The sequence below is a fragment of the Ursus americanus genome, chromosome 6 (genome assembly GCF_024610735.1).
Source record: "Ursus americanus isolate L20-20 chromosome 6, mUrsAme1.1.p, whole genome shotgun sequence".
Taxonomy (NCBI): domain Eukaryota; kingdom Metazoa; phylum Chordata; class Mammalia; order Carnivora; family Ursidae; genus Ursus; species Ursus americanus.
In genome coordinates, this window is record NC_142132.1 from 48,823,575 (window position 1) to 48,849,289 (window position 25,715).

The following is a 25,715-nucleotide window of genomic DNA, read 5'->3' on the forward strand; positions in this document are numbered from 1 at the left end:
TTTTTGTGGTGGTGCTTGTTTTGTCTTTTGAGATTTCTATTTTGTATTTGGTGTGAGTGTAAAAATGATGACTGGGGAGGAATGACGAGTAATAGCATGTTTGCTTTTTTATGCATATGCTGCTTTGGAATGTGACTGCTTATAATTAACATTTAATCTTCTTATAGCAAATGGTTTTTTGCTGCTTCGATTACCAGTTTCAGCCTGTTCCTGCATGCTAACAATATGAAATTTTAGAACAATGCATGGTCTCCAGAACAGCCAGCAATAACCGTTGTAAACAGTTCCTGAGAGGCACTGGGTTGAAGTTGTGTTTCCTCCTGAAGCCCCTTATCAAGTACGAGGTTTAAAATCACCCATTATGATGGGCTTACCTCTGACAGAATCGTTTCAAAAGTTATTCCGCCTCATCCTCCCTCCCCTTGTCCTTAAAGACAATATATATGGAAGAACTCTCTTTGCCTATAAATGTGTCAGATTCTATTGTATATGAACCCAAAATGGCAGTATGGAAATGAAAACCAGGGACTGTTGCTAATGAGAAGCATAGCATTTCAGAGTTTGTTGGGCTTCTCTTCTGCTACGGCATTTGATTAAGTTTTTTTCAAAACAATTTATTTACAGTGAAACAAAAATTCTTTCTGTTTCCCTCCTCTGTGTAAATAACAAATATTTCCAGTAAAAGAACCGAGCCAAAAATAAGCGAGTGGTCTACAAGTTGTCCATCAGATGTGGATGCATGTAAAATAATTTTATTTTTGTGTCTTCAGCTGAAGACTTTCCCCTTTCTTGACTCCAACCACGACCATTTGGGGTGTCTGGGCATTCATGCCGTGCCTTCTAAAGTCTTCCAATACAAATGCTATAGTGGAACTTTTCTTTCTTTTTTTTTCTTTTTCTTTTCTTTTTTCTTTACTTTTTTTTTTTTTCTTTTGATAAAAGCTCAGCTCAGGAATGATGAACCACGCATTGAAGAGGGCTGGGGCTGCATGATGATCTGAACGACCAGCTAGCTAGGATGCTAAAAGACCATGTCACTAAAAATGGGAGCCAAGTTTACAGGAACGGATCTCTCATTCATTTCCCCCAGTGCCTGTTCTTCACAATCATAACGTTACCCCTGCTTGACAAATATACTGTATGGCAAGTCATAAAGGTCTTAGAACAGGACTTGACCCATTTGAGAGATTTAAACCCCTCTTCCTGGTGACTGTAACATTCAAAGAGGGCAAAACCACAAGCCATATTTTAAAGTAAGAGTGCAACCATTCTCCACAAAGAAAAAGAAAGAGGGGGAAAAATGACTTTTAAAATGGAAGGTGTGGGCGCAGGGAATAACACCTCTCCGGTTCAGGCTTACTATTCGGCTGTGAGGCTTGGAATAAATACGAGTTCTTCTCCAATCCTGTGAGAGAAGCAGGCCGGTTCATGCTAAGTGATAAGCAAACACGTTTGCCTGTTGTAGCATCAAAATGGGCACAAAAAAGCTCCTCGTACTGAAATATAAATTGGCTTGAAGGATAAGGGTGATGTGTCTTGAGAACCACTAGGGTGATGTCCGGAGAGTTTTGTAGGTCAGCACTCAAGATGGATCCCCGGGCAGGCCAGATCCTACGATACCAGCTTTAGAAGAGCTATCAGTGCTGCACGCAAATACAAATAAGATGTTTTACGTCGGACCTAACCTCTTATTCATGCTTTATAATCTCTAATCTATTCTGGCCAGTATTTTGTGTATAAGAAAAAATCATGATTAACCAATAGCCCGATGGCTTTCTGAATTTTCGTTGGGTGGGGAGAGAAAAGCAAATGGGATTTTCAGATTCTCCCAGCTTTAAGCAGAAAATACACCCATGAGTAGCTAAATGCATTCCAATAGACCAACATCTCATATGCTTTTGGTGATTTCTTATTTGTGAACTGCCTTTAATGTCAAATACGCAGCGTTAGCCTTGAGTAGCTGCATTTCTTATATGGACAGATTTGGATATTTGTTCTGTCAAGAGTACATTTAAATTCCTGTAGGCATCATGTAAACTCACTCTGGGGGAGTTCAGCAGAGGCAACCTCAGATTCTATATTAACATGTAATCGTTTCACATCTAATTTGATGAAAGCTTGTCCTAGGCTCTGCCTAATGCCCAGAAATGGATGGAAATTAGAAAGCCTACATATTAGATATTTTGCATCTTGCAAAAACCATTTATTGTACCAAATAAGCAATTAATTGATTGGCTGTGTGTATATTTTGACCTCCTGTATTAATTGCGCCAGGGGAAAAATGTTGGTTACATTTTTGCTGTCTCTAACGTGCTCTTCTTCTCATCCAAGAACCCGATTGTAATCAGCCATGCCCGCTTCCTGTAGTCACCTGCTTTACCTAGGGGAGAAAAATAATACACAACAGCCTTGGGGGACGATAAAGGCAATTTATATTTTCGCTGCTTTTTTTTGATGTACAACCAAACTGTTACCAGCAGTCACTCTGCATTTTTTTTTTTCTGGGTCAAGACTGTTAATGTGAACTAAGACCTGTGTTAAATCCCTTTAGCTCCCTTCTAGCTGCCTTGCTGTGTGTGACCTTGCCATTAACTACCGCTCTTCCTCTCCTCCATCCAACCACATGGTGATAGCCAAGATGTCCATCTACAAGAGAATGAGACGGGCATGTTGTTTTGATTGCGGACGTTCTGAGCGTGACTGCTCGTGCATGTCAGGCCGTGTGCGTGCTAACATGGACACCCTTGAGAGAACCTTCCCACTTTCTTCTGTCTCTGTTAATGATTGCTCCACCAGTTTCCGTGCCTGTAAGTTTGACCCCGACACACGGAGTTCCGTGTCTGTGCTGTCTGTGGTATCATCCCTGTCTTGTGTTGTGTGCCCTGTGGTTCTTGTGAGTCCGTCCGGCTGATGTTTTCTTCCCAGTGTGACCTTGTATGTGGTGATGGATATGTCGTCCTCGCTGCCTGTGTCCCCGTGTACCTGCTAGGGAAGGCCTCCCTTCCCATCCTGTGACCTCGTTGCGCTTCGGGTAATGGCGTGCGGGACTGTGATATTAGAGTCTAGTGATAGTCTCCCTCTTTCTCCTTTAAACAAATATAAATGGAAATTAGTGTGACAGCAAATCAAATACTGTCTTAATACAAAGATGTGTGGAAATGCATATCTTAATAGTTGGGTCAAGGCTATACATTGGATTGGGTTGCAGGGAGGAAGGAGAGGGAACAAGTAGAGAGAACAAGCCAACTCTACCATTAAATTGCCTTTAGTGAGCTTAGATAGTTTCCAAAATACAACAGGGTTAAGATGAATGTGGATTTCTTTCTTCTTTTATTTTTTAAACCTTGTCTTTATAACCTGTATCTCATTCCTTCAGTGCCGGATTGTGTCCTACGTTCTGGAAAAGAGTATTCTATCTGTAACCCTATATCGACTGGTGCACTCTGGGGCTTCCCTCAGAAAGCTGACTAATTCAAAGGATCATTTTTCCCAACGTAGAATCTCCCACTTAACTAAGGTCTCCTGTAGCAATTGTGATTCCAAATAATGACAAAAGCCATAAGCCATGAGCTGCCGTGACCCCCCAGAGTCCACTGCACGGGACTTTGAGGTCAGTCTTCTATGTCACCCACAAGGTCAGGGATGTTAAAGAACCAGTCAAGGTGTGGCAGCTGGCAGCTGGCAGAGCTGACACACACCAGATTCCTGGGACCTCCCTCCTCCTTGTCGGCAGCGTCTATTTCGCGGGTGCGGTACTGATGGTTCAAGGGTGCTGTTACTGGAAGCTCCAGCGTGCACACTGAGGTGCTGGGATGTCGGACGTCCTCTAAGGGCAGAAGAGGCCGTGTTTCCACGTGAAGACTGATCCCAGTCTTCCAGCATGGCTCTCACCTTATTTTCACATTTTTGGTAGCATGAGAGGTAGAAGACAGTTCTTTGTTCTGTGCTTCCTCCCTTCTTCTTGAAAGCACCTGGCACATTTATTGGTAACCGCATTGCCACCTGGGCCCTCCCCTTTTCAGTGCCTGGGGCTGGATGAACTACACTTTCACCAGCAGGAGTTCATTCACACTGGCACAGGGGGTGGGGGAAAGGGGAAGGGCAGTTTGCTCTTGAGCGTTTATTCCCTTAGAGAACTTGCTGATTGACCTGTGCTGGTGACGAAGGTGGTCCCAGCATGAGGTGCTTGTGGGACAGTGATCTATAGAGGCTCCCAGGGCTGAGGGAGCCTTGACGTCACCATACGCAGTGGAGTGGTAGGCCATGCCACGTGCTGGCGTTTGAACATGCTGTTCAAGTCTGATGCACGATCTGTGCGTCCAGCTGTTTTAGGGTCACCTGGAAAAGTTGTATCTGGGACCAGAGAATCATCCTTTCTTCTTCATAGTTCACTCTTCTTCCAGAACAGTGCCAAGAAACAGGATTTGTTTTTAAAAGTGATATCTAAAAGAGGTTGTATCGAGAGGGATTTTGGGTTGTCCCAACCACATTTGCCTAAAATTCTAGGAAGGAAGTCCCTTTCGGATCTTTTGTACGGGTGCCCAGTGTGAACATTTATGCTTTTATTCTCTTTGTGAGAATTCTTGCTGGTTCCTGTGATGCTGCAAGGTGAACTTGATCGCAACCGTACAAGGAACTTGTTTGTCTAAGGCATCCTGCAAGACACTAGGTTCAAAGACAGGAGCTGGGGGGAGGGGGAAGAGCAAAGTGGTGAGCTATGGTGGCATAGTTTGGTCACATCTTTGATTGATGGCAGGGAACATAACCACCAGCCACCGGGGTTACCCGTCTGCCTAAGGCACAACTTCTTCTGTTTTCAGATAACCACTAGGCTCTAAAACCTTGGCCAGGGATTCAGTGGAGAAAAGGAAGGAGCCATTCGGGCTGTATGTGGTCGTGTCTTGGCAAGAGCCGCCCATAGCAATCACAGTAACATGTGTGTCCCCTGTGTGAGGCCTATGATACCCAGTGTGTGTAATTTCCATTTCATCCAGGAGAAACCATAATTGGAGGGATTTCTCAGTCTGCAATTTAATCCAAGCATTGATGGAGGCCAAGAGAAGAAAAACTTAGGGTTGGATTGTCCCATCCTCTCGGAAACATCCTGTGCGTGAGACTGTTGTCCTTCCCTACCCTCCCAAATCAGCCCCACCGTGGAAAACATGGAGCTTTGGGCTGTATGTTGAAGCCTTAACTGGTACTGACAGCTCGGGGGGGGGGGGGGGGCGTCACCTCCTCCGTTTCATAAGTCGCCCCGCCGTCCTCACGCCATCAAACAAAAGCAGATTTCATCCACCCCTGTGTGAGTCCTCTCACCTTTGACCATTAATAATAAGTTAGAAAAATCCATTCCAATCTGAGCCCCTTCACGCACCCACGTAAGCCCTTCTTCTCCAATTAAAAAATGTCTATCTCTATGCAGAATTCCACTGGCAGAGCTCCAATAGCAATCCCTGGGCTTCCCTTGCTGGTGGTGGGGTTGGGTGGTGCCCATTTGACAGAGCTGGTTGACTCAAAGAGCAGTGGTGAGAGTGGGCTTTTCATTAAATATGAGCAGATGTGAAATGTAGAGGGTTTGACAATTAGAAATGGCAGGAGAAGGGCCCTTGAATCAAAGTGAGGTCAGATGGGCGGATCAGATTACTTCTCTTACATTCTTTAGTTGTTCTGAAAATCATTTTGAATTAGTGTCAGCAGAGCCATGATGGGTTTTGCCCTTTGTCTTTAATGCTAGGGCCGTATTGTTTCCCAAGACACTCATTAAAGGTCATTATATTATTATGGAGCTTGCTTTGGTCGCAGTTTCCCGGTTGAGCCAGTACGCTTTGGCGACGGCCTAATTCATTTCTCTCTTGCCTTTAGTCTCCCTCCTTGCTATTTTTTTTTTCTCATAAGGGGAAAGATTTCCGTTTTCAAGGGACGTTAAATTGAAACACAAGTCCCATTATGTGTTTTCTGAAGTGGGAAGAAAAGTAGCCAGTTCCCAGAGGAGTAGTAATATATTAAAAGTGTTCACACAGTTTTAAAAATCTGCCTTCTAACAGTGGGGCCTGCTGTTCAGGGCACCTCTCCTTGGCGGTGCGGCCCTTTACCGAGGATCGGTTGTTGCAAAGTCACGTTCTCTTCTGACAATTGTCTTCTTTTGAACTCAAGAGATGTAAGGTCAGACTGTGCAGACAGAAAGCTCTTCAGGGAAGAAGGACTCCTTTAGAAAAGCAGTGTCAGAAAAGTAAAACACATAGTGACCAGTAAGGATTCATCAAAGACTATGATTTTGGCAAGACTGGATTAATCCTTCCATGTGGTAGGCTGGAGTCGGTACACAAAGCTTCATTTTCTGATCGTCCTGGTTTTGTTTCTACGCTAGATGATCGTGGGCGGGGGTACCAGCTCTCCGAAAAGACACGAAGATGATATGGGCCCAGACATTTTGCAAGTAGCCATGTTCTAGGACCATCAGATACTTTTAAAAAATGATGTCTAGCAGCATACACACATAAATAGAGATGTAGGTTCTAATCCGTTCCACTTTGCCTCCATAGAATTTTATAAAATAGTGCTTTTTCTCTGTTCAGAATTTTTTCATGTTGTTTCAGTCTTGCCTGATATCTGATCGCTCAGTCTAATAGAAAGGGACAGTGAAAGTTTGAAGCAGCAACAACGTAGGACCCTATTGATTCAAACCTGCCGAGACCTGTGTGACATGATGCCGGCCGCAAACCTTCAGCAGCCCTGGCATGAACAAATTAATCACGTGCTGGAAGAAACACAGATCTTTAGACTTGCACTTGGAAATAGTCTTAGCTCAAGTACATGTGCGATCACTCACACCATCCTTTCAATTTACTAATAGTTTAAACCTGCACAGTTACATACACCCTTTTGCAAACGACTGTAGCTAATTTTAAATGGCGCGTGACTTTTATTTTGGGTATAAATCTAATACGAGGAGGCATTCAACTCCAATGGTTAAGTTGAGAGGAGCAGTCCGATACCATTAGGTTGAAGGGACACATATCAAAATCAGTTTAGTGTAATCTTGAGTCTTGTCAGATAATAAACAAAAATCAGCTTATCCCGAGTAGCCTCTGGTTTGTACAGGCAGAGAATTAACATTGTCAATAGAACTAAAGTCACTCGAGTGAACTAATGGCATTTTGAAGTACATAAAATCAGATATGAGGGCAAGGGGTGTAAATAGCTCTACGAAAATGTCTATAACAGGACACACCCTATACTGACAGTCTCCGCTGCCTGTTAAAGAGGGATTTGAGTTAATAAGCTGTATTTAAAAATCAACAGCCTATCATTATCTGATTCCTTTTATGTGTAGTTTTGGGTGACTTCCTCAAACTCCCCCCAAATGGTATTTGTTTATTTTACCCCTGGGCCCTGAAACCAAAGACTCTTCCCGCCACGACAATCAGTGATAGAAAGATAGAAAAAGGAGAGCCAAAGGAAACTCAGCTTAAATCAATGTCATCATCGTTTTCCATGCATTCTGTAAGCCCCTTCGTTCTGGGTCTGCAATTTCTCCCATTTTTCTTGCGCATGCTGGTTACGATCTGTCTTTCTGTCTCTTCCTCCCCCTCCCTCTCTTCTTTCCTGCATCCATGACAGCAAATACTCTAGCAGCCTTCGGATTCCACTCTAGCTCTTCGCTAGCCCTGGCCCACGCTCCCTGAATTGGCCTGCACTTCATCGCAGGACATGAAAACAGGAAGGCAAGTGGGGCCAGACAGCCATTTAATCATTCCGAGAGACTAACGATGTACCCAGGAGGGCATCTTTGGGCACTTTTGTTGGTAGTGGGGAAGATTACGGAAGCCAATGCCTTTCACTTGATTCTATGGGAGGCACATTTAGCAAAGGGTTGACTGGAAATATGCCTTCCACGAGCTTACACGGTGGTCAGCTTATTAAATCAGCATTGTAAGGCCAAAATCATGCATGGGCAAAATTTCCTTTGGCAAGAATCCCTTGAAATGCCTATCTCTAAAGGTTTTCACTCATACTAAATAGCTGCTTTCTTTAGCTTAGTGTCAGGTGAAGTAGTTGACTTGTACTTGGGGACCTCGTTGTGCTCCCCCCGCCAAAAAAGTTTATTCTTTACGATAAATATTGCTATGAAGAGCCACCTCGTTGAGATGAAAAGGGACCATCTGGGCAAAAGGCAGCCAAGTTTTCACAAGAAATCCTTTGAAACAGAGTTAGGAGACAAGAAGTAGAAAGGTCAGAAGGAGGAAAGACAGAAGGGTCCCTTGCGAGTACCTCTGTCACTTGGACACCTCCCTTCCCAGGAGTACGACACTTTAATAAGTGCCTCGGCTCTTCAAGGACAAACTAGAAAAGACGTTGGCATGCCACAAGTAGGCTGAGCAGAGGTCCCTCTGCAAGGTGACATGGAAATTATGTTTGCATTTTTACTCTGGACTGTGGCTGGTTGTCACGATACTCAGCCTGACAGTTCCTACCACCGGGCACCAGAGTCTCCATCTTACCTCCATGGCAGAGGACGGATGTGGCCAGTTAGCTCTCCGTCTCCCCCCTTCCTCCACTATCTCAGGCGACAGATGCCAGGGCCAGTCCGCCTTTCACTTGAGCTCTCTTGTCAAGGCTCTGCCTTGAGCCCAAATCCTGACCTTTACTGTATGAAATAAAGTACTGATGAACAAGCAGAGGTTTGAATTAGAGCAGGCTTGGAGCAAATGTCAAGTCCATCTCTGCCTCCCTCCTCCACCTGCACCAGGAGCCTGGATTAGACCCAGTCTGGAGTTTGCAGTGCCTTAGGCTTTATGGGTCTGGGGAGACATAACTTATTAACAAAGAGTTATTAAATTTTTATCAATTTTACAACACAATGTAAATGCCTCCTATGAATCTACATTGTATTCATTATCATTTAAAACGTTAATTAAGTCAAAGTTGCATTTAATTTCTCTCTAAATGGGCCTCTGGGAAGAGGCTTTTAGAAACATCTGTGGGAGCGTGCGGCTCGTGGAGACAGGGAATCCCCCAGCCGGCGTTCAGGATAGCCCCCTGAGTTGATTGCCATCGCGTGTCTTTGGTTAATTTGTTGTGATGCGTTTGGGCATCGTCTCAAATTAGTATCAGACCAATAATGGTGTAAAGTCACTGGTGAGAGTCTTCTGGGGCGGCAGCATGGGCTCCACCGCGTCCTGCCTTCAAGTCCCATCCAGATGGAAATGAGCACTGGAAGTGCAGCCCCCCTGGTCTCAGTCATGCCCTGGGATTCGCCCTCCTCGGATGGTGCCCATCGCTTCACTCGGATGCTTCCTTCATCTGAGATGGACCTTTGTCATCTGGCCCAACCAATTCAAGACGTTTGCCAGCACGCTCGTAGGAAAGATTGTAGAGTGTGGGATCTTTGACTCGCATTTAAGCCTAGAAGCAGTGAGCCTCATGGGAGCCCTTTTCAGAATGGAGCGGATGTGGAGATTATGAACAGGTCAGACGCATCGGTGAGGAGGGAAGGGTGAGGCTCGCTAAGATTTGCTGAAAAATCCCTTTCCCTTTTTGAGGAGTGGTTGATGTTTTTGTCTTATCTGAGTAAAGGCCCATTCTCCAGGCAGGTCTATTATTACATTGGTCCTCCATCGCGCAGAACCCGAGGCTTCTTCACGTGGTGGTGGTAGGTGGCTAGTGCTTAACTCAGATTCCCATGGAGACTAGATCTCGTGTAGTGTCTGCTCTGTGTACACGGTGCTCTGCCAACATAGCAAGGGTGTGTGTGTGTGCGCGCGCCTGTATGTGTGTGTGTATGTTGTTCAGCTTAACGCATAGCCTTTTCTGCACTGCAGACACGATATCCTTTACAAATACGACTTTAATCCTCATTTTGAGTAGTAACAGTTCTTTGCAGTGGAGGCAGCTGTAAACTGAGGCACCCGTAAACTGTGCCTTTTACACATGAGACAACAGCTGGGGCTGCGATTCCAGAACAAGCTGGATGGCTCCATGGGCTGTGGAGCACGTTGAGTTACTCAGATACGTACAAGGTTGAACCGCTGGCCGCTCACCCTGTTTGGCTGGAGCCTAAGGCCTATGCGCAGGGAGAGGAACCCTGAAGGGGTTTTGTTCTTAATCTGCAATGCGATGGAATGCATTCCAGGTGTTTGATCAGGAAAGGGACCCCAGAGGCTTTGTTTCAGGAGGAAGAAGGGGCTGGCCTGGTGAGGCCATTGGGCGACTCCCCTCTGAGGGTGGGGAAGACCAGCCAGGGGAGTCTGTGGTCAGAGGAGGCCCAGGGAGCTGCTCTGAAGAGCCCTGGGAAGGAAGGCGTGAGCCACAGCCCCGGGACTCTGCCGCTGAAGCATGTTATCCACATGCAGATCCGAGAAGTTCGAATCTTTTTAAAGAACGTTTAATTAATGGCTCTGAAGCAGTTGAGCTGCGGTAGTTCAGTTTCTTGAGCGCCATTCCCCCAGCTGACCCAGCCATTCTTGTGATCCCTGTTTGGGCTCTGTGGAGTTTTCCTCAAACCGAGGGGAATTTGAAGCCTCAGCTGGGACTCGAGACCTATCAGGCTGCATCCATTATCCCCAGTCTTGGGGTCTCTTCCGTCTATTTTCTTTTTCTAACCCCCATTTCTTCTTCCTCCCTCGTCAGCCTCCCCATTTCCAGTAAGACTCCCATCTTGAATGTGTTGATGGGGACAGAGCGGGCAGCTCCCAGCTGCTGCCGTGAATGCTCTTGGCCCAGACTGGGCAGCAGAAACCAGTGGGCACCACCAGCAGGGACATGGGACCAGCCCCGAGGGTCTCGGCTCAAGCTGCCCATGGTAGCTGCAGCTAGAGTTCATGAAAATTATTTTTCAAATCCCCGTGTCTGGCAATGAGACTTTTCTCCTCCCGTCTTTCTCAGGGAGACAGCATGTCTCCTTACATAGATGGAGGAAAAAAATAATAAAGTACTTCACATCCCATTCACTGAAAATCCACTGTAGTTTCCAACCACTTATCCTACTCCAGTGGAAATACAAAACACATTTCCTGTGAAGTACTGCCACACAGAGTCTGAGGAAGTCACATGGCATGTCTAAGTACCATGGCACAATTTTCTTTTCCTTTTTATTTCTCTGTGCACAAGACCTTTGTGTTCGTTGTGACTGTACATTGGCCATCTGTGGCTGTAGGATTTGTACACACCATTGACCTTAAAGGGTCATTAAAATGGCATGGAAAAGCAGTAGAGTCCTGGGCTCCCGGATAGTGCTGGGGCATGCGTGCTGAGAATGCCAACTTCTGGAAGTGGAATGAGGCAGAGAGTGCTCACCCAGTCAGCTGTGTGTTGTTTTTCCTCTCTCAGGGGCTTTCTCCCAAACCAGTTTGTTGAGTTTCGTAGATAATCAGGGAATCCTCCATCCCGACATTTACTTACAAGGGTGTTCTGCTTCCCCAGCCAGCCATTTTCCCGAGAGGAAACTGTGCAGAAACAAGTCCGGCATCGTCATACCCGCACATTTAAAATCCCAGAGAGCACTGAAGAGATCTTTTTGTAAATAGTTAGACAGTGCCTGGTTTGGAGGGAGATTCCAAACATACCCACAGATTCTTGTTCTGGGGAGACTTTCTTCTGACGTCCAGCTCAGACAAACTGGGGGAAGGGTCTGGAGACTCAGAGACGTTTCTTCTCAAGAGTGTCTCACTTTGAGATCATCCACAGAAGGAGCCATCCTCCCACAAACAAGGGAAACAGCAATAGGCAAACTCCCTTGACCTCTTCTGGTAAACCCGAAGGCCCCCATTCTATCCCCTTGAGTATGACAGGGCGAATACTACCAAGTATTCCTAGAGAAAACTCTATGCAGACCCTGAAGCAGATCTACCCTAGGGATGGTCAGTGGCACTGAGAGACGTTTAAGCAAGTGAGAAAGACTGCTTCCTGGAGCAGGAGCCACCCAAGATCCACCAAGAGAGCATAGAGAGGCGTCTGTAGACCAGAGCGTGGGCCATCTTCTGGGAGTGGAGCTGACTGCCTGCATTAAAGTTATCTCCACTTGGGCCAATGGCAGCTTTCTGGGCCGGAGCCTGTTGGATTGCACTCAGTCAAGAAAGGACACAGGGGCTGCCTTCCTTCCCTCCAAGGTCAGAAATGCAGCATGCTGGCATCCTTGGCCGGGCTTCCTGTGTTGGCAAGAATACCTGAGTAGGAAATGGCCTGAAGGATTCCAGTTCAGTAAATATTTGATGAGTGAAAGAATGAATAAATGAAGGGATTCTCAACCATCAGTTGAAGGAATAGATGGTGTGCCAGAAGCAGGACTGCCCAGATCTGTGAAGTTTCCTAAAACTCTCTAAACAACTTCTAACAATGTACACACACACACACACCCATTTATATATGATACCAGAAGATTAAAAGGGGGAAATATAGCAAGAAAATCAAGGACATAATGGATGGCTCTTGAAAATGATCAACTAGCAGGTACAATCCATGTTCTTTGTGAAGGTTAAATATTGGGAAAGAAGATCTAGAAGCGATTAAATCCGATCCAGATTAAAAAAGATCTAGACAGAATTAAATCACAGTAGGCAAAACCCTACCAAAGCATCAAGTGAGGAGAGAGAGGGATACCACCGCATGAAGCATACATGTGTATGTAGGGCATTTGTCCTAGAAAATCAAGGACTTGTGACATTTGCATTTAATAAGCCTGATCGCTTTCCTGTGAGTGAGGGTGGCACAAAAATGCTAATGCATCGGGTAAGGGCCAATATGAGGACAGGTGCCGGTTTGCAGAGGGCTGTGACCATTTGCACATGGCCACGTCAGCCCGCCCAAATGTGGAGAAAGATTTCAGGCCACTCATGACTATTAGGATCATTGACTCTGACTTAAGGTAGGCAGATCGAATCCAACATCACCCAAGTGGCAATTCTTCCCACCTCAGGGTGTCCAAAGGCTGAGTGTGTCTCATGGCAATTTCCTATTAAGTGTCATTATTCTGTTTATTCTGCTCGAGGCAAGGAGGGGGCAGAGAGCTTTCCAGATCACTCACAGAGCTCTCAGGCTGCACCAAGCATTCATTCTCTTACCTTTGAGTGGCTTTGAATTGCTCTCTGCATTTTGTCAAGGTTGATCTGGCCATTTCTTCAGTGCAGATGAGTAAATTTCCACATATGGCCTGTAACATGTCCAACTGAGAGAACACAGCCAGCGGGGATGTTTCAAAGCCAAAGCCCTGAACAGGTGTTGCTGGAAAAGGAGGTATGATGACCTGCAGAGAAGAGAGACCCTGTGAAAATGACCAAACAAAGCTCGCTAGGAATGCAGACGGGGTAGAAGAAGGAGCTCAGGTCATGTGGCCCAGAGGTCTTGGGAGATGGACGTGAAACGTGCAAGGGGCTAGTTGCTGGAAGGGCCATGCCTTCACAGACTTCTTCAATGAAGATGAAGATGGATATCCAATAGGCAGACATCTCCTGTCTTTTCTCAGCTATCTAGTTGGGGATTCCCAAGCCATTCATCTCACTGTGCAGTGAGCTAAGTGATTCTCCTTGGCAATTAAAGCCTGAAATTCTAGGGAACCTCAGAGTAGGGAAAGGGAGGGAAGCAGGGGTTTTTGTATGTTTTCTGGGGACTTTGGAAATAATTCCTGTATCAGTCATGTTTTGATATGTTCATCAAAAGGGTGCTCAGTGCATGCCAATTGCTATAATAAGAGTAATGGCTTGCACATGTATGATTCTTTATTCTTCACATTTCATCTAAGCGAACCCAGGATAAACATCAGCCCTTACTACTGGGGGACTTTGGGCAAGCTTCTGGACTTCTCTATCCCTTAGTTTCCCCATCTGTAAACTGGAGGTAATAATGAGACGTATCTCACAGAGCACCTGTGACTTTGATCTCATCATTCCTCATCTTATTGAAACTGCCTTATGACTTTTCCATCTCTACCATGGACATGGACAGTGCATTCTAGGAAGATGGAAGGAATGCTGGAGAGCAAACAAGATGGGAACAGATGGTGGGGAGAGATGACATTTCTTTCCTTTCAAATTCTATCAGAATTTCTTTTCCCGATTCTTGATCTCAACTCATCTTTGAGGTCTGGTTGGTGTTAAGACTTCACATCATCACCTTTCCTAAATTGCTTTATAAATAGTCGGGCTCTGCTTCTTGTTGATTTTCTCATTAGTGAGATTAGTGTGAGAATTGGGGCCAAATGGGGCCCGAATCCTTTACCCATGCCCTGCTTTCCTCCTAAGCTCTGGAATGTTATCAGCATGGTAGTTTTGCTTGAGATCAAATCAGGGCAACATAGGAACTGTCATTTTTCATTTGCTGGGGCCCTTTGATCCCATTTGGGGTTTATTTGTTTCAAGTGAAAAATATGGCCCCTATTGCATACATCTATCCTGTAGAGTACTTTTTTATTTTTTTCTGTTAGAGATCAAATCAGAGTTGTAAGTTGTGTGGTCATTAGTTATCACCACCAGATTTCACAGCCTACATTTTATTTCTGTTCTTACAAAATCACCAGTCTTCTCTGCTGCATAACGATCACTCGCGGGGAAGTACATACAATATGCCTTTCGTGGGTGCTTGGGTGTTAATTTATATCACAGTTTCCTTTGCAGATATAATCAGAGTCACCTATCACATTCCTGTTTCTTCCTTTTATTGTGTTCCTTTGCTATCGCGTTTGTGTGATCTTTTTCTGAAAAATGACAGGTAGTGTTTCTCTGCTCACTGTATCAGTGACTTATATTCTCCACGACTTCTCTATTGCCATTTTAAAAATATAGCATTTTATAGATGTAATCTTAGTTATTTATAACTCAGATTTTGTTATATGAGAAAATTTCCTAAATGACACCTGGGTTTAGGTCCATTTTTTTAAAGGAAGGGAAAAAATACTCACAGCAAAAATATTTTCCTCTAAATTGTAAATGAAGGAAAAGCTCTCAGTTAGTAAGATTATAATGCATTTCCCCGATTTCTTACTACATCGAAATGCATGAACATTATTTTTATGTAAGTGATCAAGTTGTGTTGTTTAATAACACATTGTTAGAGGAAAAAGAGCTATCCCTTTCAATTTATTTGGATATTTACTGGGTGACTTACAGTGCTTTACATATTAGAATTGGTTTGTCAACAATTAACATTCTAGGTTTTTATATAACCCATACTTCAGGTAATAGAGGATTATTAAACTGCAACCAGTGTGTTAGAAATCTGCCGACTGGTAATAAAATTCTTATGTATAACAGCAGCTGAGAAATACTGCTGTATATTTATGCATAGATTACAAGATAGATGATGGCCGGCAAACCACAGAAGGGCTTGAAAGGCCAATCAACCAGCAGGTGGCGCTGCTTTTCTAGAAATGAAACCCGTTACCTGGATGTAGCCTGGGTAGCCCCCCCATATAGGCTTTCAGCTTTTTCTTTTCCAGATATTCCTTTATTTCCCCAGAATGAATTTCTAAAAGTGAATTTGCGTGTTTGTTTAGTGAGGAGATAAACCTTCACTAAGACAACACCTCTCCAATGCTGAGATTTCTTTAAATCCAACTAGCATGATTTAATGCTCATTTGGAACAAATCCTAGTTCAATAAATGTTATTGTTTTTAAAAGGTAACCACTCAATGTCAGATTCTTACCTCTAAGACTGGATTACCTCCACCACCTGATTATTATGTGGCAGGTCCCCGCTTTTCTTTAATACGTATTTGAACAAATTAATTCCCTGGTCTTCGTTCCACACCAGGATAATGAGGGACGTTTTTATAAAGGTGGTTTAGGTACTGGACTGGAGTGCTATGCAAGTGTAATTTTAACACGATGCCCTTTCATCAAGAATTACTTTAGAATCCAAGTTAACCAAATAATGTTGCTTTCTCACTGGGCCGAAGCTTAATTTCTGACAATTGGGATCGGAGGTTTTAGGTTGTTGTTTTAGAATAAAGTTGTCCACACAAAGGCCGATCAGCTCGTCAGTTTGGGCATCAATGAAGCAAAACAACAAACGTACAAGGAAAACTATTTTCTTGGTTCTTTTGTCCACAGACAACCTATTTTCGTTTTTTTGAAAGACAAAACTATGCTTTTTTTCCTTTTTTTTTAACCTACACTATTCCTTTTATACAGGGTGTTGGGATGTCCCTCCTGGACAGGAGAGGAGACAATGGATTTATTGGGGTTAGGCAAGGGAAGAATTAAAATACATCCCAGGATGACTCATTTGTTTGTTCATTGTCTTCATTATTAAGTGCTACCTATCAGACTACAGAGAACTTTGAATGCAAGTATATTTTTTTGTTTTCTTTTTTAAAATTTTGAAACCACTAATTTGGGAAAGCCAATTAGTATTTTCTCTTCCTCTTTTTAAAAATAATCTCTAGCCCCCCAACCTGGGACTTCAATTCAAGACCCTGAGACTAAGAGTCGCGCGCTCCACTGACAGCCAGCTAGTTGCCCCAAGAGTTTTCTCTTTTGAGTTTATAAATCTTTTTGGCATACTGGTCTAAGGGGTGCAGGTCAAGGGTCCAGACAACATTATGTACATTCTTCTTTTATTCACTTCTATGCTTTTGACAGAGAAAATGCTGAAATGTTATTGGTTAAGTAAAACCAAGGAATATAGAGTTGAAGGAAACATGTCCTTCTCAATGAATCCACTCGAAAGCTCTAGTTTTGTTGACAATGTTTTCTGAACTGTTGACTGCAATCAGTGTTCTCGTTCAAGTCAAACCCTGATGATTTTCCTCCCAGTTCCTTTTAGATGGGACAGGATCCTCTCGAATAGCTGAAGATGGGAGATACTGTGCCAGAGTAAAGGTCGGATCGACCTGGCCATGCTCTGAGGAAGCAGCCTTGTGAGTTTCACAGGACCCCTTTCCAAGGCATTAAATAGCTTTATTTTTCTGTCAGATACACTCTCCAGAGTCAAAACGAGACCTCCAAGGGAACTGGACTCTTGCCAGGGGCCTCCTTCTCGTGTTTAGTTTCATGCACACACGTGTGTATCTTATCTTGGACCCTTCTAATTTTTAAGTGGGCAGCAAAAAAGGAGGCTGAGAGAGGGGCTTTTGATAGACCCTGCCTAGATGTAAACCACCCACTGCCCTCTCAGAGTCTGAGTATTTAAACTGAAGAAAACATAACTTCCAGAAGATTCCAATTAGCATCTAATATTCACAATTCTGTCATTTGGAATTTAAAGCCTTACACTCTCTGTCCCTTATACCCCTAACTATATCTTCAGATAAGTCAGCCTGCTTTAGCCAAACTGATTTTCTTATAGTTCCTTAGCTTAGGACCTTCCCAACTCCTCGCCTTTGTCCAAGCTGTCCCCTCCACCAGGCACACCCTTCCCACCGGTGCTGCCACCATTGAGCTGCTTCTGCGTCGTGGCTTCTGTGCCCTGAGTGTTCCAGGCCCCATGTTCGGTTCGGATGGAATGTAGCTGAACAAGGCCAACAGCTCTGTCCACCCCACCCTTGTTTCAAGTCTGACTTTTTTTCCTGATCACACTCTATCTTCTAGCATTCATCGTACGAGGCATTTCTTTTAAAGTCCTCATCTGAGGTTACCATGCAGCACATTTGTACCACGATTTCATGTAATTTTATATATATAATGCAGTTGTCTCTCCAGCTAGACCTGAGGTTCTCTCCTGTTGTGCATCTTTAAAACGAGAAAAAGAAAAGGCAATGCCCAGCTTCAGCCCCCACTCTCATGAGTTTTGTTGAATAGGGTCTGAGGTGGGACTCAAGCACTAGTGTTGTGTAAAGTTTTCCAGTTCATTTTGTTGAAAGGTAGGACTGAGAACCACTGAGCTAGGCCACACGTTTCTTGGATCAGGAATTCTGCTTTCCTATTCTGTAGCACTTTGCGGTTGAGTCGGGTAGGAATGTTGGATCATAATTTTTGGCTGGAGAGTTTTGAGGCCTTCTGTCCATGGCTGGTTCCTGTGATATCTGTCAAGTAACAGAAGAGAGCATTAAGCCCAGAACCATTGCAAATCAGAGCAGAAAAGGCCCTTATACTTAATGAATGCTAATCCTCTAGGAGGGGAGGGGTCTTTCCAAGGCCATGCCTTTGATCCAAGCTGGGACAAACTTGGGCTCCTCTTTGTGCTTCTTCCCTTTGCACCATCATCACCTTTCTGGCAACTAGGATCTATTTCTTAGGAACCTTACCAGGGGCTCAGCACTATGAGAGATTGAGAGATGTGTAAACTACAGTAAAGGAGCTTATAAGTCTAGTTGGGGAATAGGACATATTGAAATGGAAAACAAGTTATAATGCCAAAAAATAAGGAGATGTCAGAGGGGTGTGAGATGAGAAATGCCAAGGAATTTGTAAAGAAAGGAGGGATTCTATCTTATGAGAGTTGCCTGAGAAGGCTTCCTGGAGGAGGCAGGCTAACCTATTTCTTGAAGGATGGACAGAGTAGGTAGGTGAAAAGATGACCTGTGGGAAGGAATAGTGGAAGAGTCACTGCCCCTCTGCCCCATTGCTCTCCTGACCCCCACCATTGCCCACATGCATGCCCCCATCCTGTGACCTCCCACCAGAAATTCAAGGGAAAGAGCCCCTTGCAACCAGACAGTGCGAATTTCCTGTAATTTAGAGGGAACAGTGAGGTTTCTCCACGTGTCCATCTGACTTTCATTTGTTATTGCTCTGACTGGTCCCAGCCTTCTCCAGTTGAGGCCCATTTAAACATTTTCTGGCTTTTTTTGTTTTTATGACACTTGGCATAGCCTAATTATTTTGACCTGAGCAGCTCACTGGGGCCATATGAAATACAGGACAAAGGTGACAGCCAAACCAAAGCAGAGGTTGGGGGGTGGGTATTGAGTCTCACCCTGTCCTAGTGCACAAACGGCAGATCAGTTGCTCCAGGCAGAGGAGAGAGCATGAACCCATCTGAACAGAACCAAGTCAAAAGAGCAGAGTGGCATTGTGGAGGAGGACCTGATGGCCGAGAGCTCTAATTACTCGGATTATTCAAAGCCAAGGTAATAATGATGGGTAAGATTTATCCTGAGCTTGCCAGGAATTCTTCTAAGCACTTTTTAGATTTTCAGTCCATTCTCATAACAACCCTATGGGGAAGGTACTCTGAGTATTCCCATTTTACAGGTGAGCAAACTGAGGTTAGGTAAGTTGCCAGTACCTGGGTTTGGACCCAGCGGTGTGGCTGTAAGGCCTGTGTTAGCTGGTACTCTTTCTTGCAGCTCAATATGAGTTGACATATGTAGAAGGATCTCCCATACCGTATAATGCTTCTCTCAAGGATAGCACACTTGAGTGTCATTGGAGCCAGGGCCAGAGATGTGACATAGGGATGCCTGCCCTGTGGCTGGGGTACAGCAAGCAGGACTGGGGTGTTTTACCAACTGGTGAGCTCGCACCCTATGAGACACTTCACCCTCCTGGAACAGAAGCCCAGTCTTCTGCAAGATTTTCAAACAGAAGTTAGTAATGCATGTTTTTATGGACAAGCTGCAGACTTAAAGATTGTCCTACACACAAAATCCCGTGGAGCAGCGGAGTGGTGCCAAGCAGAGCACATCCAGACGGTTTTTGGTCCTCAGGCTGTCAGCATGTGGTCCCTGATTATCTCCCTTAACCCCCCAGCATCCCCAAATCCAGTGTCCACGTGTGTCCAGCAGGGATAACAGCAGATCTTGTGACATGGAGGTGTTGAGTAACTCGTCTGAGATCAGAGCTCTAACAAGGGTCAGAGGTGGGACTTAGTAGGCAGGTGGCCCGACTAGAAACTTGTTTCCTTGTGCTACTCTCACGAGCAGAAGTCTGACAGCAATTGGTCGGGATTAGAAGTCAGCAGACCTGGGTCCTGGCTCTGCGTCTGCATATTACTGTAGCCTTGAGCCCAAAAGAGTGAGATCCCTTCCAACCCTGTCCTGCATTCTGTACCTTGTTCTCTGTTGACCAGAAAGGGGCCTACCATGCAAAAGCATTTTAAAATGTTGCACAGGATATGTCTGAGGATAAATTATAGGAGAATGCAGATAATGACTTTATAGTTCAAGAGCATCTGTAGAAGGTGACTATGCCCTTAAGAAGTATACTAAATGCTGTGTTTAGTGTAAAATCACAATCCAGACTGGTCCTTACCTCCCAAGGTTAAAAACATACAGTATTTCTAAAGTGTTCTGGCAGAACATTCTTCATCGGGCCATGGAGTGTACCTAGCTTGCACTAAAAACCCATGCATTTTGCCTTTATCTGAGTTTCAAAGAAAGTATCAGTGCAACCATCTGGAATACATATTAGAATTCTAGGTGGCTCTTGACACAGCCGGCTCAATGGAAGATACGGTGTTTATGGGTGAACCAGTAATATTAATGATATTAATAATCATGATGGTCCTTACCTGCATAACATCTTATGGTTTAGGAAACAATTTCATATACCCACAATTAGACACTAGGCTGGTCTTCATATAGAATTATTGGGGCAAACATTAATTTTTAAAACGTAAACAGTGAAGTGAAAATGGAAATGAAATGTGGACATTTGCTGCCAGTCATATTTGCTTGAAGCTGTTTTGGGGGAGGAAAAACAAAAAGAAGGAAGGTAACATCTGAATCAAAACATATAAGCAAATAAAAACTTTTACCCCAAAGTGAAAATGTAAATCAACATTGTGTTACCCAGGAGAATTTGATGTGAAGTGTGAAATTAAGTCCAAGAGAGACCTGACCCCTTCTCTCTGTTCTGTTTCTCACCCCAGGCAGGTGGCAAATCTCAGATTCCTGAGGCAGCACGATCTTTTCTCCACTCCTTTGGATGTCTGACAATTTGTAAATCCACAAGGAAACCTTTCTTGCAAGGGTCTTCCTTAACAATCTCATGCAAACAGCATGAAGTGATCAAAAGAATAACTCTTGTTTTATATTTGCCTTGCCCACTTCTGAACAAGGGAGTGTATAGACACACATGCAGATACAAGCTAAGCTAATGTCCTTGTAATGACAGGCAGACTGGCAGAACCAGCAGGTTCTTGAGAACACTCTGGAGAAATGGGCAGGGCACAGCCAGGGCTTGAGTAAGAAGAGTGAAGCCCTTGCCTTGGGCTCCAAATTTAAGGGGGCACCAGAAACCTCAGTGGTCAAGATAAGAGAGAGTTTCATGCAAAATTTTTAAAACTCAAAATGCAAAAAAAAAAAAAAAAAAAAAAATCCACGATGAATAAAATGTCAGAATTTTAAATAAAGACAGGACAAATAGCAGTTTTAATGCTGGCGTTTACATACCGAATAAGCACAACAAAAAACTGGCAGCGCTTTCCATGTGCCAGGAGCTGTGTTCAGTAGTACACAGTCATTTACTCTTGGTACATTTCGGAGGGGCCTGATCTATCCGACGGTAAATCCAAATCCATTCGATAATAAACCATGTTAGAGGAAGAGTTCCTTTACGGGCTTCATAAACTCCATTACAGTCCATTTTGTCTTTGTTAAACATACGAGTTGAAAATTACAATCCCTTTATCCATTATGATCATTTTAGACACACAGCTCAAAAAGATCAGCATTAACTTAAAAAAAATGTATTAGCATGCCGTGTCTATGCAGTGCTCTTGTTTTCTGGGCTCTCACTGATGATTTTATTAAGTATCCTGAAGGAGGGGAAAAAATCAAAGATAATTATAAATTTATAAATACATAATTCATCAGCATAAAGTGATTTTTAATGGGATGGATGCAGAATTATCTATTTCCTCATGAAAATAACAGAGATGTGCTGATTAAGCCCCTAATCTACTCTATGTGAAATTCTAACCAAACTGATGGGGCGCATTTTCTTTTCCGAGACTACCTTTGATAAGAAATGCATTACAAACTCATCAGTTTGGCTTCCTGTTAACAAAGAGACAGCAGCCGTCTGGATCATTCTAGATTCACAGTGAAACTGCCACACCATGTATCCTCCAACTAGAGCCGTGCAAGTTTGACAAGGGGCAGATGAATCCGGGAGTTATTGCGCAGGGGTTTAAATCTATGCGGCAGCTGACGGTTGAAATAATCATCTATATATCGCTCTGAGCTAGCTGGGGAAAGGTTGAAGCTGTATATTTTCCACATATCTAGTCTAATGGTTAATCTGTTGTCTTGTGCGGGCTCTCTCACGGTGGACTTGCGGCACATGCTGACAGCTTCAAGAAATTGCTCGTGGTAGACGTGGTTTGCCTTGATTCTCAAAGTGCGGGGTGGATGAATCTGACTTCCCTTGAGTTGGAAGATGGGAAACTCACCCGACTGGTTTCCCCAAATGCCAGGGGACGTGCCGGACCCCTAGCGGGTTGGATAGTAGGGATAGTTGCATAGCTAAGCTACCTCTACCCCTCCCAACTTCCCCAAAGCTGTGCACTTGACGTGGGCTCCACGTGTGTTCCTTTTGTTGCTTCCCCGTCTTGGCAGATTGGGAAGAACATTGTCCTTTTCAAAATCTGAATGGCTAGAAAAATATGAGAAGATAAATGAGAGCAGAGATCAGCAAACTTTTTCTATCAAGGGCCAGCTACTGAATATCTCATGCTTTGCAGGCCACTAGGTCTCAACAGCAATGACTCAACTGTGTTGTACAGTGAAAACGGCCATAGACAATAGGTAAATGAACAACTGTGGCCATGTTCCAATAAAACTTTATTTATAGCCATCAGAATTTGAGTTTCCTATCATTTTAATGTGTTACGAAATATTATTCTTAGATTTTTTTCACCCAATCATTTAAAAATGTAAAAACAGTTTTAGCTTATGGAGTATACAAAAACATGTTCCAGACTGTGGTTTGCTGACCCTGGAACTTGAGAAATATAGGGAGAAAGAAAGCAGCTCTTGGTACCAGGGACTTGGCAAGTCCCCAAATCCATACTCTGAAACTCATCCCCCACAAACAGGTATTGCACATGCCAGGGCTACAGAAAAGAGTCAGATACACTTTTTGGCTTCAAAGCTGTTAGTATCTCGTTGGTATCAGAGTAAGAAACAGGGAGGGTAGGAAAGGAAAGTTGAGAAGGGGCTGTTTTGTTGGACTCCTGTATTTTTCCCCCAGTTTGATTCAAAGTAAAAGTTATCTTCCATCTCCTACTGCCTTCCCAATCTCCAAACTCCATTGCAATAATTCAAGGAAATTCTTGCATTTCTCATGTTAGTCATGTATTTGCTCTTAGAATTCCATTGTTTATCTTTGCGTCTCATCTCTGAGAAGCTAATATCTAGTCTTTGCTTGAGACTTTTCTTTGCCCTTGAGATGATAGAAACAATCTGTTCTAAGAAAAAAAGAGCCAGAGGCAACCAGATCTCCAAAAGGAATTTTCTACCTAATACCGAGCAGAGCATTGGGCAAGTTATTACAGCAGGTCAAGTTTTTAGCGAAGATATATGAGCTGAGATTCTAGATACAGGGGACCTTGATGAATGTTGGACTCCTACCAGGATGCATATAGAACATGAAGCTTACAGTTTGAGATGGGGGGTGGCGTGGGTTCCGTAGGTAACATCTAATCCACCCTGTTTGGCTTCAGAGGATCCATTAGGCCTGCAGTGTTTCCATAGAGAACATTGCAGCCCAGGTCATGTGGGTTCTGTTAGTATATTTATATAGTATTTTTTTCTCTCTCCCATGTAGAAGCTGAATTCTTTCATTACTGTGTGTTGATGGACTCAGACTTACACAATTCAGGTTTCCCAGGCAGTGAATAGAGCCAGAAATACACCCTGTGATTAACTTCTACATAACCTATTGTTCCTTAAAGTCTCCCTCCCCATCCTCCTATTAGCTCTACAAAAGCCAGAAATGAAAAAGCTGCAACAAACCTCCCCTCCCTGCCCCATCAGCCTACCTGGGGGCAGTTGCCCCTGTGCCCGGGATCCGGCCCACAGGGCCACTTACAGATACCGTCCATCCTCCTGTTACATAATGGCAGGCTGCTGTTATTTTCAACCCCATCCTCTAGGTGTTGCAAATAAATGTCTTTCCTATTTCTCAGCTAGAAGTTATGAAATTGCTTTTGAGAAGCAGCATTCTTCATCTTTTCAGTATCTGTGTATTAACATTCTCCATGATCTTTCAAAAATAGGTTTATTGGTTGGTCTTATCAATAACACTGCAAAGTGTTCACCAGTCTGCTGGGGGATGTATGTGATCCCAAGGTTTTCAGACCAGAAGCTCTCATTTCAAGGATATTACCCACTTTAACTCCCCCACGTTCTGATGTTGAGCTGCTCATGACCCTGTAGGCATAGAACTTGGCTCCGATGCCTGCCTCACTGTGTCCTTGCCTCCTTAGCTGCTCAGCCTCACTCATGTCATGGCACACGTCATGTCCCACTTATGGGATTCATCCTGAACCAACAGTCAGGTGCTCCTTTATAACAATTATAAAACCAAACTCACAGTATGGATTATTCATCTGGCATGTGTTGTTCTTGTTGTTGTTTTCCTTCATTGCTTCTGGAAGCGTCTACACCTTCTCACCCATGCGGTTCGTATGACAGGCACCTAGGGTTCTGATAGTCTATGATGACAAGACAGGAGATGTCCCTCCAGAAAGTGGGCACCATTCTGCGCTCCAATCCAGAGACTGCTCTTTCGTGGCTACGTTATAAGACCTTGAGAGTTCAGAAAGCCCAGATTTTCTGGTGAACATCTTAGGTTTTCCATCATATTAAAGAGAGAGGTTGGGCCAGCTTGGGAGTTTTGTCCATTGTGAATTGCATATTGGGAAAAGACTGTATTACTATGACTTACATGATTTTTCTTGGGGAGAAAGCCTGGTAAACCCACAAAAAATAGGAAGCACACTGTGATATCCCTAGCCTGGCAACCTCACCCTCTCTTCTTACCTTCAGTTTTGGTAAAACAAGATTCTCATCCCAAAAGATGGAAAACACGCACCCACTTTTCTTTTTTATCACTCATGATACAAGGAGACGCTATACCTCCTTCCTTCTTAGGAGTGGCAAACCCATGACGTTTAACACAAGTTAGGCGGCAATCACAACCAAGCTGACAAAGCCTGCTGTTTGAGATGAAAATGTTACTTTAACATTGAGGATTGATGACTTGGAATATAATGATTATTCAGTAGGATGCATTCTAGCAGACTTCAGGAAATAATGGATCTGGTCTTGCTGCTAAACTGAGTTTTGGTGTCTGTGTATGTCATAGGGAGAAGGGTACTCTAGGTTTTTGGAAATTATTGCACAAACAAGATTGTTTTCTGACATATTATCCCTTCTGACATTGATGACAAAAACACAGCAAAAAGAATTTCAAGAAGCCATCAGGGTAAAAGAAAACCACAGTTGAGCTGTGAGGAAGAAACTCCCCTTTTCATGTAAAGCTATAATTCTATTCGATGATAAAACTCGTTTGGAACTTCCCTAATGAAAAATTTCGCCGAGGATTCATTTCCATTTTCTTTTCTCGTTATTGTTTGGCAGTCAAGGTTGCAGCTAGATCGCGCTATCCCAAAGGCCCATTTGAGTTCAAGGACACAACTCACAATCCTCGGCTTGTGGCCGAGCCAGGTGAAGGAGTTCGGGAGCCCGCCCCTCTTTTAACAACCGCACCTTCAGCATTCTATCTTAACATGCTGAGCTCGGTTGAAGAAGACAGATGTACTGTTGTCGATTTCAGCATGCATTCAGCTTCTTGGGCAGCAAAATACCAAAGAGAAAAGCCATAGCAAACAAGAA

General features: G+C 43.9%; 1 protein-coding gene across 6 annotated transcripts in view; it reads left to right on the plus strand.

The window, feature by feature from the left end:
- KCNMA1 (potassium calcium-activated channel subfamily M alpha 1) overlaps positions 1 to 25,715 on the plus strand; it is a 710,872-nt gene that overhangs the window by 591,115 nt on the left and 94,042 nt on the right. For 2 of the 6 annotated variants that reach the window (XM_045783283.2, XM_045783284.2), the window contains exon 19: positions 25,461 to 25,547. The exons of the other annotated variants lie outside the window; for them this stretch is intronic. In XM_045783283.2, the coding sequence (XP_045639239.1) occupies positions 25,461 to 25,547 (87 nt within the window). The remainder of the gene's footprint in view (positions 1 to 25,460; positions 25,548 to 25,715) is intronic. 6 annotated transcript variants of the gene reach the window in all.